This window comes from Trematomus bernacchii, unplaced genomic scaffold, assembly GCF_902827165.1.
Source record: "Trematomus bernacchii unplaced genomic scaffold, fTreBer1.1, whole genome shotgun sequence".
NCBI lineage: Eukaryota > Metazoa > Chordata > Actinopteri > Perciformes > Nototheniidae > Trematomus > Trematomus bernacchii.
Window position 1 is genome coordinate 7131748 of NW_022988097.1, and position 17339 is coordinate 7149086.

Consider the following 17339-nt stretch of genomic DNA (forward strand, 5'->3'; position numbering starts at 1 on the left):
ACAATCACCACCACCTCCTCTTTGACCTCCACCACCACCTCCACTTTGTCCACCACCTCCTCTTTGACCTCCACCACCACCTCCACTTTGTCCACCACCTCCTCTTTGACCTCCTCCACCACCTCCTTTTTGTCCGCCACCACCACTTTGACCTCCTCCACCACCTCCACTTTGTCCTCCACCACCACCTCCACTTTGACCTCCTCCTCTTTGACCTCCACCACCACCTCCACTTTGTCCTCCACCTCCACTTTGACCTCCACCACCACCTCCACTTTGTCCTCCACCACCACCTCCACTTTGACCTCCTCCACCACCTCCTCTTTGACCTCAACTATCTTCTCAACGCTTGCATCCTTCCTGATCTCAGGAAAGCTCATGGTGGTCGGTGTTCTGGGGGTCATAGGTGCTGTGGCCACGGAGCGATACTCCACCGGCTGACGGAGCTCCGCCTCTTCAGTCCCGGTGCCTACACCTTCACTCTTTCCCAAAGAGCTAGGGAAGAAGAAGGCCTGGTCCCCTTCAGGAGGGGTCATGGGGCTGGTGGCCACAGACTGGCACTGCACCACCTCCAGGCTGACCTGGGTGCGGATGTTGTGGCAGCCGAAGGGAGCAGGAGATTCAGGGACAGGAGGCTTTGTCTCTCCTCTCAACTCTCCACATGCACCTTTGTTTTCCTCCACCTCTGAATGTTCAGCTGTCACGTCTGTTTTTGGAACTTCGCATGCAGGAACGCAGGTTTCTTCCATTTGCTTTGGTTGACCCTTTAAATCACCGTTGTTTTCTCGCTCTTCCTCAAATTCGTCTATCTTGACCATCTCTGTCTCGATGGGATAACAAGATGACTCGGCCTTCTCCTCCTCTTCCCCCTCATTGCTGCCATAGTGGGTCACCAGGATTGTAATGTCTTGATCCATACTTCCCATCCTCTGCTGTTTACACTGCTGTTTACTATCCTCCATAGTTACTTGTGAAACCGATAACCTGGCGCTCTCTCTCTGCTCCTGTGATGTGGTTAATTTGAGAGCTCCAGTTATCTCTGACTCGGCCTCTTCCAGACTTTGTGTCGTGGGGAAACACTCTTGGCCACTCTCCCTTTGCACCTTTTTCTCGTTCTGATCTTTCTGCACCGTCTCCCTCCCGATCAGCTCTGGAAAAGCCGTGGTGGAGGGCGTCTTTGGGGTCATGGGGGATGTGGCCACAGAGCACAACTCCACCAGCTGCCCCACCTGAAGCTCAGCGCCCACAGCTCCCAGCTTCCCAAAGGAGCTGGGGAAGAAGAAGGACTGGCCGTCCTCAGGGGGGGTCATGGGGCTGGTGGCTGCGGAGCGGCACTGGACCACCTCCAGGCTGACCTGTGTGCGCATGTGCTGCTGGCCGGGGGGAGCGGGGGACCGAGGGTCTGAAGGGCCCGGAGTCACTGGCACAGGCACCGATATATTCTCAATATCAGCCACCTTTTCTCTGTCAGGACCCACGTTTTGATCCTTAGATGTCTCCTCCTGAATTCCCCCATCTCCAGCACTTTGGAACTTCTGAGAGATTGTCGTGTCGTTATGTTCAGTTGTTGTGTTATCATCTTCAGGCTGTTGTGTCAGAGGGATGGCGTTCGTCTGCATCGAGTCTTTGACAACACCTCCATCTGAAAGCTCTTGATCTTTGGGTTTGGCATTCGTGTCTCTCTCTTCAACGTTTCTTTCATTCATGGGAAGTTTTGGCTGATGAGTTGTTGACTCTTCACTCGTGTTTGTCTGAGGTCCCTCAGGCTCAGTGCCGCCATCTGAGCCGCCTGGACGCTCTCCATCCTCCGTCTTCTCGCACGGCTTCTGGTCCTCTCTGAGACCTCTCATCTCCTCCTTCAGACTTCCCATTTGTCTCTGCATTAAAGTGGTGGAAGCACCTGCAGAGCACAACACAGCACACACAGTAAGAACACAAATGTAACTATAACAACAAGTGGAGGACACAATGAAGGATTTGTTTTTTCTTAAGAAGAATATTTCGTCATGCGATATCTATGTCAAGTATGAAAACAAAAAAAAGAACATGATTGCTAGCGTTCGATGAAATCATTCACATGGTTTATTTGTATTATAAGACACTGTAGTGGAATATTTACTATTAATAAACAGCATTTAATATGTTAGATATTCTTTTGAACATTTTACAGTTGGATGATATATCAGACTGTGTCTTTCTACCTTTAAAACGTCACAAGATAGCTCATATTTAAGTTGATTTTTAACCTGAAATATAATCAAATCAACAAAGACATGCACAGGAATCCAGAGCATTTGTTATTTTTGTAAACTATGAAGACTAACAGGATTAAAACAAATTGCAGGACATCACGAGTGACACACATACCTCAGCAGTCCAAGTCAGACTGAAGTCTCTCCATCACTCTCCCTCACATCTGGGTAAAATCACAAAATCTCAGCGCCGATCGAGCCGCACATCTGTCTGTGTTTCTCCCCTGTTGATTGATAGTGTTTGCAGTGGCTCCAGGTTTGTCTCCAGAAGAATCTATCTTAGGCAATCCTCGCTCTTTAAGCTCGGGCTGCCTCTATTGAAAAGCTTCACATTTTCCAGTTTCCCTGGAAACCACGGTCGGGTTCTGGCAGTGAGTGGTAATGTAATGACACAATCTCCATTCAGCTCTCTAATCATCACTAAATCATAGTAATTAACTCAAGGTTCTCATAGCAACACAATGGCAAACTGTGTGCAGGGATAAACCTGTGAGTTAGTGAACTTAAAAGAAGAAGTAGCAACATTTGGATTAATAGCTCTGCTGTTACTACAGAGGAGGGAGGGAGGGCGAAGTAGGCGCAAGAGGGATTTATCCTCTTATAATGAATTGCTACTTTTATGAAAGATAGATCTGTGTGTCTGTAAAAGACACATTTTTTTGTAATGTAGTAAAAAGCAGCAAAAAGTGTTTGGTGGATGCAGATTAATGGACTCAGAAAAGCAATGTAAACACTTGAAATGTGGAATATTAGTAAATGTAAGCTGCAACAGTGAGAGTAGATGAAAGGCAGCGGGGGATATCAGCTGAAGGAGCCTGGAGGAAGAAGAGCTGCGCCTCCCACACACACACACTTATAAACCACCATGTCTTTCACACTGATCCCTCCAACCTCTCCGCTCTGCGACGTGGATATATCTCAGAGATTCTGCTCACATCGGGTAATTGTGTGCAACCGAGGACATTAACATTTATCTTACATTTTTTAACAATCCTCCCCCTCTTCATTTCACTGTAATGGTGTGCTGCAGGTTTGCAGGAACAGTGTGTACTGACAGGAGCAGTCTCACATTTAACTCAAAGGCCTCCACCAATCCCTGGCCGCCACAGAGTGCTGTTGCCTAGCAACCACGTAGTGTGATGCAGGGAGGTGTGCTGCTGAGGGCCGAGGTGGACAGCCTTGATCATATTCTCATCAGGAGCCTCAGCCTGCCAAAGGCCATATTCTCAGCAATGTGTTGGTAATAATGGCCGTGTTAGAGAGCGAAAACAGGAAGCAGCACAGACACAGTAATAGGGTCTCTACTGTAGCAGCCAGGAAATCACATTTAAAAGAAAAAAACCTGAGTTGGTATCTGTTTTTATTTCCCAAAATAGGCACATTTAATGAAAACTACAACAAAGCAAGAAACACAAATGGAAAAATGTGAGAGGAGAGAAATAAATAAAGAGACAATTCATGAAGATTTCCTTTGAAGTTATAGCTGTTGGATATATATATATATACTGTATATATACACATATATATATATATATAAACATATATATATATAAACATATATATATATATATATATATAATCCAACCTGGCAGTATTACTTCTTCATCTAAAATGGATGTAAAGACAACTTGGCTCCAGCTAGAATTTCTTCTTTTTAAGGTTCATTTGGTCTCCAGTTTCTGTCCGAACTCCTTGATGGTGTCCGTTGCCTTGTCCGCAGCTTTCCCTATGGCGACCTGCGTCTGTCTGCCAGCTTCTACAGCAGCTTCAGAGTCAGAGTGAAGCAGAGGAGAAATATTCAGGAAGCTAAACCACACATCAGAATTAGGCTAAGGTTTGCAGAATTTGATTAAGACTATCAAACTTTTTTAATAAACTCACATGCAAACTTGTGAGCATAACTACATATTTATGTGCATATAAAAAGCTCATCTCCAAAAAAATTAATATATTAGGTTATCATTCTATTCCTGCAACATTTTGTCTCTAAAATGAATTTGAACAGAGCTACATTTGAATGAATTTGTATTTCCATAGTGATGAAACGCACAGTGTTACACAACCAAATAGGTCACTTCAGTGTCTTATCCTACATCGACCATAATGTGGGATCAAAGTTCTTGTATCTTCTGACAGCTTGTACTGGACTCTAACTCATGCTCAGTGTAATATAACCATTATCACGCCATAAAGCTTCAGAGACAGGGCGTGATCACTTTACCTGTGCTGGCTGTTTCTTTGGAGGACTCTGCCACCTGCTGCACGGCCTCCTGAGCTGCTTGCACTGCAAACACATGACAGAGACTTACAGTGGTGGACCTCAGGAGGAAACAAACTCATACATTATTTACACTCCAAGTCATTTACAACTTAGAGACAACAAATCAAGGACATTTATTGGAATCATTGTAAAAGTAGCTATTTTTTAACCAAGAAAGGCAAACCCTTGATAAAAAATAGGCTTTGTTTCTGTCCACCAGACCTCACACTGGCCCAGTGTCATGTCACAGCTGTGGCTCTGTACCTGCAGTATCTGTGACTCCCTTGGTGGCCGAGTGGCTCGTGCCTTTCAGGCTCTCAAAGGACTTCTTGAACGAGGCCATGGCTCCGGTCTTTGTCCCTGCAGCCTCCTCACTTTGGTCTGAGCGGATAGCGGCAGCAGAGGCTGTTTAATACTCTCAGTTCGAGCCCGACACCCCCGAGCCTGCACGTTCCAGCCGGATTAACCCAAACAAAACCCCCCCAATAGAGGCCCGGCTAGACTGGCATCCCAACTATGGCAGAATCCATCCAAGGGCATGAGCCCGCTCAGCAGATTTTACACATCCTGTAATCAAACCCCCAGACAAGAGTGAGCAAAAAAGGGACACATGTGAGGACGGTGCATAATAGATCCTGATTTAGACCAACAGGCAGAAAAGAGAGGCTCAAAATCTAATGAGCGATCAATGCCAAAAGGGAGTTTCAACATTATCACACAACACTAACACGGTTTCTTTTTTACTTTTTATTTACAGAGGAATGTATGTCTGGCTTAACACATAAACCTTTATATTGACAAGTCCTGCAATTTAAAGCACGTATTGATATGACAACCATTATGATTTCAAGACATAATATATTGACTTTAACTTGTTAAAATCTTCAGTACACGCAAACACACGCACACACAAACATGTATACTCTGTCAATTTCTAACAGATTTACTGGAATGATTTCACAAGCAACTATAAAGATACAATTTAAAAAACTCTTACTTCAAAAAAGTTGAAAGAAATTTCCAAAGAAATGCAAAAAGAAAAGGAAAGAACCCACAAACAGGCATTGTCGACACTTAGGAGGATATTATTGTTTTTCATATCTGCTTGCAACCGGACATATTTAATATTTTCCACTCCCAATGTCTCATTGGAAGATGATGAACATCTATTGCACGTTTCTAAATACAGATACACACAAGTACAAAGTCACAAGCCCCGGCTCTGGTCTCATTTCATTGGGAGGGATTCAAGGAAATGAGACAGAGAGGACACATCCTACATCTCAATAAATACCTATACCCAACACATTACATTAATAACATGACATTTACAATATATAATAATAAAAGATTTGTCTTGAAGGAAGAACATTTTTCAATGGGAATGCTTGTGTTTTTGTGGTTTTTTGCAACAGGGGTATAATTGTAATAGTTTCAGCATTTGTCCTTTTTATTATTAGAAATATTATTGTGCTGCTGGTTTGTTGGTGGCTTGGACTGGTGCTTTTACGCCTCTGGCTCGTAGTCCTGGCTTCCCTGGGGAAAGAAGAACTGATTTTAAGAGACAGGCAGCAGGTTCAATTCAACATCAAGACTCTAATATATTAATTGAAATGGGTTTATAAACAATAACTACGACAGAGTGGTTATGGTCAGAGATAATCCCGCTCCACTAAAGGTAGTGATGTCTATCTCAGCTGTGTGCTCTCTCTCCGCCTGCAGAGGGCAGCACATCGCTGCACCAGCTGAAGGACGAGTCGTGAGCACATTACCAGCCTCCTTGTAACTCTGCACACGCCTCCTACAAGCACATGACCATAAAACACAGCCTCCAGGAATGTGTATTAGGTCATCTGATGAATTCACAAAACCAAAAGTGATGCTGAATGAGGCAGACAATTTTCTCCAAACCCCCCCTATGAGGGCTGGGCTCACTCTGCAGCACTCCGTATTCACAGCAATGCAGGCAGGGAGACCCTGACATTACCCACAATGCACTGAGGCAGTCAGCGTCATCACCACACCCATTCAGACAGAGCTCGTACATTTCTGGTGTGGAGGGTGGGGGAGGGGAAAGCGATGCGGAGGAGAGGAGAGAGATGGAGCAGGGACACCAGCTACTGCCTCTAAGAAATTCACTTTTCATTTGTATCTCAGAGAATATCCAGGTTTCATTCTTTAACTGATGAATGCAATAATCCACTGAGGGAACTGAACATCTGACATAATGCACTGAATACATTGAAAACTAATTCAATATGATGCAAAATCTCATAAAATCTTCCGATGTCTGAATATTATAATATTCACTGAGAATATAACCGTTTTAAGGCTAAAAACAAGACAATTTCAGTCTATTTTAATGATAAAATATACAATTGAAGTCATATTTAATATAAGAACATAATGTTCACTGTGTGATCATTGTATTTACTCTTAAATCTGTATTAAAAGCAAATGGTTTTACACAGTTTGTCAAATGACATCTAAATTCCAAAAATAACCAACACACACACACACACACACACACACACACACACACACACACACACACACACACACACACACACACACACACACACACACACACACACACACACACACACACACACACACACACACACACACACACACACACACACACACACACACACACACACACACACACACACACACACACACACACACACACACACACACACACACACACACACACACACACACACACACACACACACACAGTTCAGTGTAGGTAGGTGGTGCCATATTCTCTGGACTCGCTATGTGGCACTGGCTTGTTTTTATTTCCAGGGAAAGAAGAATGACCTCATGGTGAGCTGTAGTATTTGTGTGGGACACAAGTGGGGTGGGGGGGCAAGTGTGAAGTGCTTTTGAAATGTAATACAGCTGGAATGTGTAACCAAGCAGGAGTGGTAAACACAGATCTACTATGGCTTTCAGGTTGGACATATAATAAAGCTATTTACGATAAAGCAATGGTTCCATTCTCATAAAGAGACAGGGGATGATTTATGGTATGGCAGAGACACGTATGAGCTGTGAGTCGTGTTGTTACCTGCTGGGAGTCATCATATGTCTCCCCTTCTGGCTGCAGCATCCCCTCGCCCTGGCCCTCCATGGCCTCCTGCCCGTACTCCTCAGGCTGCAGACACACAGATAGGAGGAAGATGAAGAAGGACAATATCCACAGTGCAGAAGCAGCTACATACATGTGTGGTCACATCTTTCAATTTAAGACACAGATCCGCGTGTCCGAATTTTTGTAAATACGGCATATTGGAAAAACCCAGAAAGTGGTTTAACAAACATTATCACTTTCTAAATCCACAGAGACTGAAAAGCATTTTTATAAAAAAAATTCCGCTTGTTAAAAAATAAATCTCTTTCTTTATGAAATGTCAAAATAACGAAAGGTCATTTAAATATCCAAATTTGTGAGTCATCTGTCATTGTTAGATATATTTTTGTTTGATTCGTTGTCAGTAAGATGGGAATAAGATGCTTCTGGAAAAGGTGTTACAAGTGTTGTTAAATGACCTTGTGAGAGCACTTGTCCAGCCTGAGATATCTTGATGACTGCAGGATGGATTGACATGAGATGTAATGTTCCACAGAGGATGAACTGTTATCACTTTGGATATTCCCATGACCTTTCATATAGCACTATCATGAGGTCCTATAATAAGATGGCAAACATGGTGAACATTACACCTTCCCTTCGTCAGTTACCATGGTCATCGTGAGCATGTTAGCAAATGACATTTAGATCAAACACAGCCGGGCCAAGTACAGTCTCACAGAGCTCCAACCATGGCTGTGGACTCCCGGCCCCCTGTGATGGTTATTTATTGTTTGTGAAATCTATCGCTTAGCTCTGTGATGAATAACATAATGGTAATGGATGAGGGGCAACAACTGGGGCTAGAGAAGAATCAGCAGCGCATTAGTCTCTCATTACTTCTCTCACCTATTCAGGCTATGGTACTCAGCAAAAAGCAGATGTAGGTTAACAGAACACATCCATTTTTATAAATGGCTTACAGATGTATAGGCGACTTTTTCTATAAAGGATGAATGGTTTTCTAAAACAGCCGGGCACTGTGGTTTTCAGTAAACATGACTCAAACAGGAGACTATTTGCAGCTGTGGGTTTTACACACTTGGTGCTCTGGAGAGTAGCAGCAGCCAGACCATAGTGGTTGATTTAAAATAACTTAAGTGGCCTGTTCATTATTATAAAGGACTATAGCTCCAAATGCAGTGATGTGCCTTGATGATGGTTTTCATATAAAAATGGTGGCACAGAGGAGTAATGCTATCAGGTAAGTAAGATCAATTCATTGCTAGTTATGGTCTTTAGTGGTTTCATTAACAAAACGGGAACAAAAAGGATACCACCAGATTTATTGTTTAATATTCAAAGTAGGTTTTTAGCTAATGCTTTTTTTCATTTTTGATTTAAATACGGATTTTATTCAACATTAATCAATAATTGTTTGTCCAAAAGATCATGTAAATGTAACGTCCCAGTTGTCTTGTTTTGGCAGTCACACTAAGATATTCAATATGATTATGATATGATATCAATTCAAATGATTCATCCGTTCACTAAATAGATTTGACTACTTATGATCCACTAATCGATTGGTGGACCTTTCGTCGGCTCTAATTCAAAGAGACACTGGTATTGATTGACATCTATCCTGTGAGCATCTCCTCCTGAGAGCTCTCTGAAGCAGACGGCGCGCCATCATCGCTGCACCTGCTACTACGAGCCCTTAAAACAAAGCTAGTGGGTCACCAAGCACTTATTTTTAAACGCAGCACTAATCAAGTCAATTAGGTCAGGAAGGGAGAGCAAACTGTAATCCTGTGAACTGTTTCAAGCTGCTGTTTTAGCTGCAAGCCCACCAACGCGATTATCATGGTCTTACAGGCTGCACAATGGCAAACAGCCGTAAGGATACACCTAATCAGACGGATCATCGCCTCAAGTAAACATGGAAAAGACTGTTTACTTGATCACAGTGAAGACTTATTGTGTCCGATTGGTCACATTTGGATTGAGATGAGACTAGATAAGCTTTACATTGAAACCATTTAGCACAAGTCTCCTAAACATTACTCTAATCATTTTGAAATATGTATTATATGCAGCAATGTGCAGCATACTGGCAATCTTCTTCTTAAAATACATCTGAAAGATACAGTCATACAGAGCGAATGAACAGCCCAACACAAGTTAGAACTGAACAAAACGCAACGTAACTGCACATGGAGTGATTCAGTTCAAAAGTTGAACAATCTACGTGTTGAAATGAGTGGTTTGTCACTCATGTCGTGCCTCCGAGAAGCATATTTGAGCAGGCTGTCAGATTGACTAGATTAGTGAGTCAGTGGAGAGGGTCCAACTCTGAGGGATGAAGGCTTTGGACAGCTAGAGGACCTCAATATTTCCCTGACAGTCTGATAGCCAAAGCAAAATGTCAACATGCTGACAGCGCACGACCGGGTAAAAAAGCAAAAAACTATGAGTGAAGTGTCTATCACTCCAATCTCCAGGCTGAGCTATATGTAGATATTTTTAAATGTTCTACGTTTGTGGAAAGTCAAATCTGTTCCACCTCTCTCCTCGGATCAAAGTGTGTATAACCTGATCTGAGAGGAGACAGAGAGCGGTGACATTAGCAGAGGTCTGCGGGGGGGGGGGGGGGGGGGGGCAGGTTGGAATAATGGAGAAGCAGCTGTGTGTTGTAGAAAGATGATAGTCCCACTGAGAGATGGTTCAGGGTCATTTAAAGTACCTGAACATAAACCAGGCAGTAAGCCTATAGGCTATGTTAAAGACTGAAGGCAGCTCAGAGATGAATTGTTGTGTGGAAAAGCAATACATCCTCAGGATCGCTCAAGCTTCCTACAATAAAAGAAAGCCTTTACACAGTGGCATGTGTTTCTATTTGAACTGTATACAAGCTGTCAATCAGCAGTTTACTTGCAGAAAAACATGATCATATTTTCTCTGGTGGGAAAATGAAAGTTCAGCAAAGTCAGTGCTGACAGCAGAGGAATAAAACAGGCCAGTATCTCTGTATTGAAGTGACACGCATATTAATCAGGCCGTGTTTATCCCTGCTGTCTAAATCTGGCTCCGCTACAAACACAGCCATGTCCAGAATGAACACAACAGTTGCCAACTGTTAGTGATGCTAGGATCTGCAACGGAGGTTTTATTTATTATTTTCTCTAGCTGATTCTCAGGCACGTGTGCACAAAGAGAAATATCCTGATTAGAGATTAAAAGCAAGCTGCTGCATTGTTACCATGCACAGGCAGTTTGTAGTCAGGATATGCTGCCTCGATTTTCAACTCTTATGCTTGTTTCTTTGTGTCTTGTGAATTTCAAAATGTTCTTGAAGTTAAATATTATATTGCTGGAAAATCCTTTATAAAGAGATATTTGCAAGAGTGTCTTTCAAAGCATTTTGCAGGTGTATTAAGTATATTTGCAGCGATAATACCACCTTTAATTGGAGAGTAAAACCTTATTGTGTAGCATTAGCCAATCCTACCCTCCAAGAAAGTCGGAAATATTCAAATTATTAATGAAACAATGAAATCAAAACTAAAATAATGGCTGAATGACTAGATAGCACTGAGAGAGATGTATCACAAAGAATTCTGGAACATTCACTGGTTCATTCATCTTCTTAAATGTAAGGATTTTTCTGTGTTTCATGTCATCTTATCTCATATCTATGTTTTTGGACTGTGGAAAAAACCAGCAATTTGGACAGTTTTCGCTCTGAAAAGATTAAATAGAAATGTGCCTTTTTACAGTTTTAAACATTTAAACATTAATTGAGAGTAAACATGGTATGTGTCTGCAGCTCTGGTTGTACACATTCCACAAATGACATTAAAAAAACGCTATACTGTCCAAAATTGCATGGTATATAATGTTATTAAATATGGATTGCGGTTATCAATCACTTCTATGTAATGAGAAAGAAAAGGGCCGACTGATTTCCTTAAGGTGTGCAGGTGCACACAGTCATTTGGCTGAAGCAACTAGAACAGTGTGTCACACTTCCTGATGTGTGCTAGCAGGGAGCCGATGGGGCTGTAATGGCGTACATACATTCAGGTCAGCAGGGAACTCGTCCTTCCTCCCCAGGCCGGTGGCAGCGACCATGTTCCCGACGGCTCCAGTGGTCTTCTCAGCCACTGCAGGCAGAGACACACAAACATCAAGTACACACACACTAACACACACACAAAGCATTATCTCAACAGATTCAGCAGGCTGATTAAAAGGCTGCACATTTCGTCTGCCCTCTTTTGTTTCTCAATTGATTATTGTACATAATGACCACTCACATATGAGTACACAAACATCACCATAATGAATGAGCCTTTAGCCAGTTAGCAGTGAGTGTGGTCACTGTAATGAAAGCATTCCTGCTACATTGATGATGTTAAGGTTTTACTAACGGAGGGAACACTCACCTGAGCCCACGCTGTCTTTGGCCTTGCTCCCTGAATGAATGAAAACAAGGAGAATGTTAGAATTTCTTTTACATTGAAAAAATATTCGAGATTTGTTTTCTTTTGTGTGTGTAGATATGTACAGTAGGGATATGACCAACTTTAATTTGTACCACCTTGATGGTTTGAGTATCATCTACCTGACAAAACGATTCACAACACACTGATGCTACAGAAATAGAAGCAGCTAAAGATTATTTGGATTATTAATGAATCTGCCAATATATATGTACATCCAATGTGACGTCTGGACAAATCAGTTCTCATACAAAGTGATGCAATATCAATTTAGTGTTTTATTCACAGTTTGTCACAGCTCCGGAGGCAATAGAGAACAATCATGGCTGCAGTTCTTTCCTGGTACTTTTATTCTGAAGAGTTATTACACTTTGTGGCCGGCTGAAACCAAAACCACTGATCGATTCTCTGAACTGGTGCATATCTCATCCATCTACACTGAACGCTGTCAAGACATGTGTGCAATCTACTGTGATCCCACTGGCTCTGCCCACTCCAGCCTTGACGTCCTCTCCACTGTGCAGCAGTCACATGCCTTATTGCTCCCTGAGGGTCTTTAAAAGCCAACCAACGACAGACCAAAGGATGATGAAGTACAGAGCCATAACTACAAAAGGCGAGTCTCAAAGCAAAACATACACCTAAGATGTAAATCCATTTAAGCATCTGCTCTGGTAACAGATAATGGATTATAGCCGTAGGTAAGAATTAAGAAGGATTTATAATTACAAAGGACTATTTTGAAGCGTATTCTCCTTTAGACATAAATGACCATGACCATGCTGACTGTTACAGCTTCCTTCAATAAACATAAAATACACAATATAATGATTATTTGTAAGTAAATGAGTTGCAACGTGATTAGGTTCTGAAGTTAAAATGGAAATAGTGTAGTGTGTAGTATGTAGGTCATGTGTGATTAGAAAATAGCAGGCTGAGTCTTGTTCTTGGGTGTGTCATACACTGAGACTGTCATTAGAGCGTAGAAAGAGGCTGTCAGTTGTGACATCAAATGACAAGCAGGGTTTTCTCATTTCCGCCTCTCCATGCCTCGCTCAGGCGGCTGCTCAGCTCAGCTGGGTGGGCGGGCTGCAGCAGCTGTCAAAAGGTGGGCCACAGGCCTATCAGATCACTCCTACCCCTCCTCCAAGAGGGGCCTTCAAGCAAATCATAGGCAGCTTTCTAGGGCACCGCCATGCTCTCGGAGCAGCACGCAGAGGCTCAAAGATGCACCTTTCCCTTTCTGTGTACCACAGGCTAAATGATGAGACACCAAAGTGAGCCTGCACGTGTTTCGACTGCAGATCACCAAGATTTGATTCTGGTGATGAGTGACAGGGACACAGTGCTAAATATGTAGGGTAATTGGATTTCATCTAAATGCAGACACATCTGACAACCCGTCCTGGAATACCCAACGTCCCTCTATATACACCCAAAACACACTGCCAGCCAATCAATGTTACGAGCTGGTGGCTGCAGAGCTACCAGCAGGGGGGGTCACTGGAGATTTGGCCCCCTGACACAAGCTGAAAAACTGACAAATAAATAAATATCTGTAATGGCTGGCAGGCTCCAGGATGCTCTGAGTCACTTTCCCTCCCCCAACAGAGCTGGACAATACGGAATACATTTTGTATCACAAATGACATGGGGTTTGTCAGTGTAGGAAAACAGCTATATGTTAAATACATATTATTAAACAAGTGATTATTATATGGTTATATGGTACATGACACATGTACCAACATGCCAAAACATGATGTAGTCCCAGGCAGCTGATACATGATGACGTTTTCTTTATCTGTGAAACTGTGAACAGTCTTTAGGTTTAGAATTTGGTTGGACAAAACTGAAGACATGACCACGAACTTTTAGGAAATTGGGATGACCATTTTCACTATTTCCTGACATTTTACGAACCAAAAGATTTATCACATAATCAAGAACATAAGACTTAAATGAATCCCTCTAAGGTTCTCTAAATTATATTTCATTTGAATTTTGTTCAAAATATGAATTCAATGAGCTTATCTGTAGTTACTTACTTAGTGTGACATTACAATGTTGGTTAATAACATGGTTAAAGAATAACCTTGCAACACTGATATTTAAATTATTCATAGCTTTTACAAGTGAAGCGTAGAGCTGGAATATGTTGACTGTGTAAGCCAGCATTTCCCAACATTTCATTTTGACCACAGGGAGATCAAAAAGATTTAAGCACTGTTTCTGTCGTTTTGTATTAAACCTCCACCCAGCTGCTTGCAAATCTTTCTTCCCACCTCTATGTCCCATGTGTTTTAGAGACCAAAAAGTGATCCGTCCAAATAGTGACCAACTCAATGTTTCATTAAAGTTTCATGCATTTTACAGTTTTTCTTTTGAACTGACACAATTGGACATTCAAGACATCGTGTTGAACAATTTTACTATATTTGCACATTTTATGGACAAGATGATAAATGGAGAAAAAACATGGCTGATTGATCAATAGAATCTATTAAAATCAATAGGTGCAGCCCTATATAACAATAGAATATTTTGAGTATTTGTTTTTTTTAAATCCATACAAGAGAGACACTTGTGTGCGAAGATATCTGGGATGGTGTCCATTACAGATATCTTGTTAAAGCAAAAGCAGAAGCCTTTGGTCTGTTTATCTCCGGGAGGTGACCACTGGCTGGGTCTGTTTTACAATCTGCTGCCATTCAATGCACCGGCATGTGGGCAGAGCTGCTCACCCCCTCCTGCAGCCCCACCCCCACCCAGGCTCCAATCTCCGGGAAGAGATGGGAACAGTCAAGTCAGCCGAGAGGGCACGAGGATATTCAGAGCCTGGTATCGCATCATACACGTCAGAACCACTCCTTATAAAAGAGGGCATCCTTTTTCAGAACTACTAATGGAGATAGTGAAAAGGGAAATTGCTTATAAATTACAAACTGCATGAAGGCTGATTTTTATTTATTTAAGGATAGCTGCTATAATAAACTAATGTGAATTTAAAGATGTGTATCGAGTTGTACTTATCAAGCTGTACAATGTAACACATCATTTAAACGTATAGCACACACTGAGTCTAATAATACAACTGTAGATATAAAAAGGAAAATAAGAAGGTGTAATAATGTCATCTAAGTATTGTGATGATTAATAAAGAATGTAAACTAAGCATTAGCTTAAGGGAAACAGATGCCTGCTATTGATTGTGTCAGTAAAAGTGATATGTATAATGTAACTATTTGTTTCAGGACATTGAGAAATGATGCATGAGTTAAACTCTAAAATATTCTCTGCTGATTTTTGCTGCTCATGCATATAGGAAAACTATTAGCAGTCGCACAAACTAATGCGTCTGTACTAATTCAGATACAGTGTTCATGTTTTATTTATTTTTTCTTATATTTATATTTGCTTTTATTTTAATTTGTACAGCAGTACACCAAAGCTAATTCCTTGTACATGAAAACCTGGCACTAGACCAGATTCTGATTAACTATGTGTCTGTGAATGCTCTGCATCTTAAATAACCTCCTGAAAGATTTGTGATCGTCTTACCTACAAACATGACTCCTTCTTTAGTCTTTTCAGCTGCAACCGCAACTCCTTCCTTGGTCTTCTCTGCGGCCACAGCCATCCCCTCCTTCGCTTTAGACAAACCCTTCATAAACACATCCATCTTGACCGATAACTGTGAAGAGATACCTGATGTCAGTCACTACCACTGCTGTGTACACATGTGATTTCACTTTATTTTTGAGCACGTGTGGCCTTTAATAGCTTATATATATACCACCTTCATTATGTCTAGCTATTTCTACAAACGTCTATGTATGTCAGGCTACTATACTATACTGTACGTTATATTAAAGAAAGCAGCAGCGCCTCCTCTGGTGGAGCCTGGCAACTGCAGTGCAGCCTTCATAGTAAAACCCCTGTTGACTCATGCATTCAACCCCTCTTTTCACATCCCCGTCAAAGCATGAAATATTCAAAGGAAACAAAATAGATTTGAATGAAATGGTTAATTGTGGAGGCGCTCATTAATTATTGCACGGGTGTAATGCTACTCTGAGAGAGGAGGCTGGGCTGCGCCTAGGAAGAAGAGCAGGCCCTTTGAAGGACTGTACATCATATAGAAGGTGGCATTATTTCACAAGCTACACACCGATGCTGGGGGAAGGGAGGCACGATCCACACTATCACATGTACGCGCATCACGGTTTTAACCTAGAATTGTGTGGATGTAATCTGAGCTGGTCCGATGCACGCAGGGGAAACATTTAAATAAAACAGACGAGGCTGCAGTCTAACAGCTCCAATTATATTCTTGCATTACACACCGATGCTGCCACAGTCCCATGCTGGCTGCAGCAGGTCAATCCTTTAATTGTCACATTCATTTAATATCCCGATGTCGACCATTTCTCGCGTTTACAACCGTGCCTGGATGCATTTCTTTGTCATTGCATTACCTTCCAGACACGATTTGACAATAATCATAAACGCAAAGTATGATCATTTATTCAAAAATGACTTAAGGTGCTGAGCTTTTAAAGTTGTTTCAAGCCAGTTGCAAACCTGTGCCTTCAAATGACGACGCTCACATGCATACTCCTCAAATAGTGGTGACCTCTATATGTTTAAAAAAAGAGACACAAATAAATGTATGAATGAAAAAAATGATTCCTTACCTATTTACAAATAGCCGTCGACTTGTCCTCTTAATATTCAGTCGCGCTGTCGTCTAAATGGGAGATACTCAGATGATCACTGTGGGCCTTCCTCGCGCTGATCTTCTACAACAGGGACGGCCCCTTCTCAGGACGGTGGAGAATATCACACTCCCCTCCCCCCCCCCCCCCCCCCCCCCCCCCCCTCTCTCTCCTCTCACAGCCCCTCCCATCTCCACCTTCACTGGTTCCCTCCACTATATTGATCACCCATGTCTGGCCCAGCAAAAAATGACCTTAGCAAAGCCACACCACCTCTGTCCCTTTTTCTATTGCAGCAGTTATATCTTGCAACGACATATTATATAATATAGTTGTAAAATGATAATGTATTATATGGCTATAGGAATATTATAATGAATTGACCATCTATAAATGGCACTGAGTTCAATAATATGGACTCCAGATGAAATTCTTATCTCCTAATTTTATATATTTAATACACCATCATTTTAGAACAAACTTTTAATTTCGACTACCTGACCTACTTCACTCGTGGACTCCATT

General features: G+C 42.0%; 2 protein-coding genes across 3 annotated transcripts; both read right to left on the reverse strand.

Moving 5' to 3' along the window:
- Positions 1–4: 4 nt before the first annotated feature.
- Positions 5–2495, reverse strand: LOC117474989 (neurofilament medium polypeptide-like). The gene is made up of 3 exons (XM_034121034.1): positions 2368–2495; positions 69–1900; positions 5–19 (listed from the first exon to the last, which is right to left on the reverse strand). Exons 2-3 carry the CDS (start codon positions 1881–1883, stop codon positions 5–7), a joined length of 1830 nt encoding a protein of 609 aa, XP_033976925.1. The 5' UTR covers positions 1884–1900; positions 2368–2495.
- Positions 2496–5244: 2749 nt separating this feature from the next.
- Positions 5245–16942, reverse strand: sncb (synuclein, beta). 2 transcript variants are annotated; one of them, XM_034121050.1, is made up of 6 exons: positions 16794–16942; positions 15658–15790; positions 12040–12069; positions 11672–11757; positions 7589–7675; positions 5245–6043 (listed from the first exon to the last, which is right to left on the reverse strand). In XM_034121050.1, the coding sequence occupies exons 2-6, from the start codon at positions 15776–15778 to the stop codon at positions 5978–5980; spliced, it is 390 nt and encodes a 129-aa protein (XP_033976941.1). In that variant the 5' UTR covers positions 15779–15790; positions 16794–16942; the 3' UTR covers positions 5245–5977. The 2 variants fall into 2 exon arrangements, with proteins under 2 accessions (XP_033976941.1, XP_033976942.1); XM_034121051.1 differs by having other exon boundaries at positions 5245–6048.
- Positions 16943–17339: the final 397 nt, after the last annotated feature.

Bases quoted from the DNA above. Each gene is read 5' to 3' on its own strand.
- LOC117474989 (XM_034121034.1), bottom strand. From the start codon at position 1,883: ATGCAGAGACAAATGGGAAGTCTGAAGGAGGAGATGAGAGGTCTCAGA.
- sncb (XM_034121050.1), bottom strand. From the start codon at position 15,778: ATGGATGTGTTTATGAAGGGTTTGTCTAAAGCGAAGGAGGGGATGGCT. The intron at 12,070-15,657 runs GTAAGACGATCA...TCATTCATTCAG, and splicing joins AGAAGGAGTCATGTTTGTAG to GGAGCAAGGCCAAAGACAGC. The intron at 6,044-7,588 runs GTAACAACACGA...TCCCCAGGGAAG, and splicing joins CATATGATGACTCCCAGCAG to CCAGGACTACGAGCCAGAGG.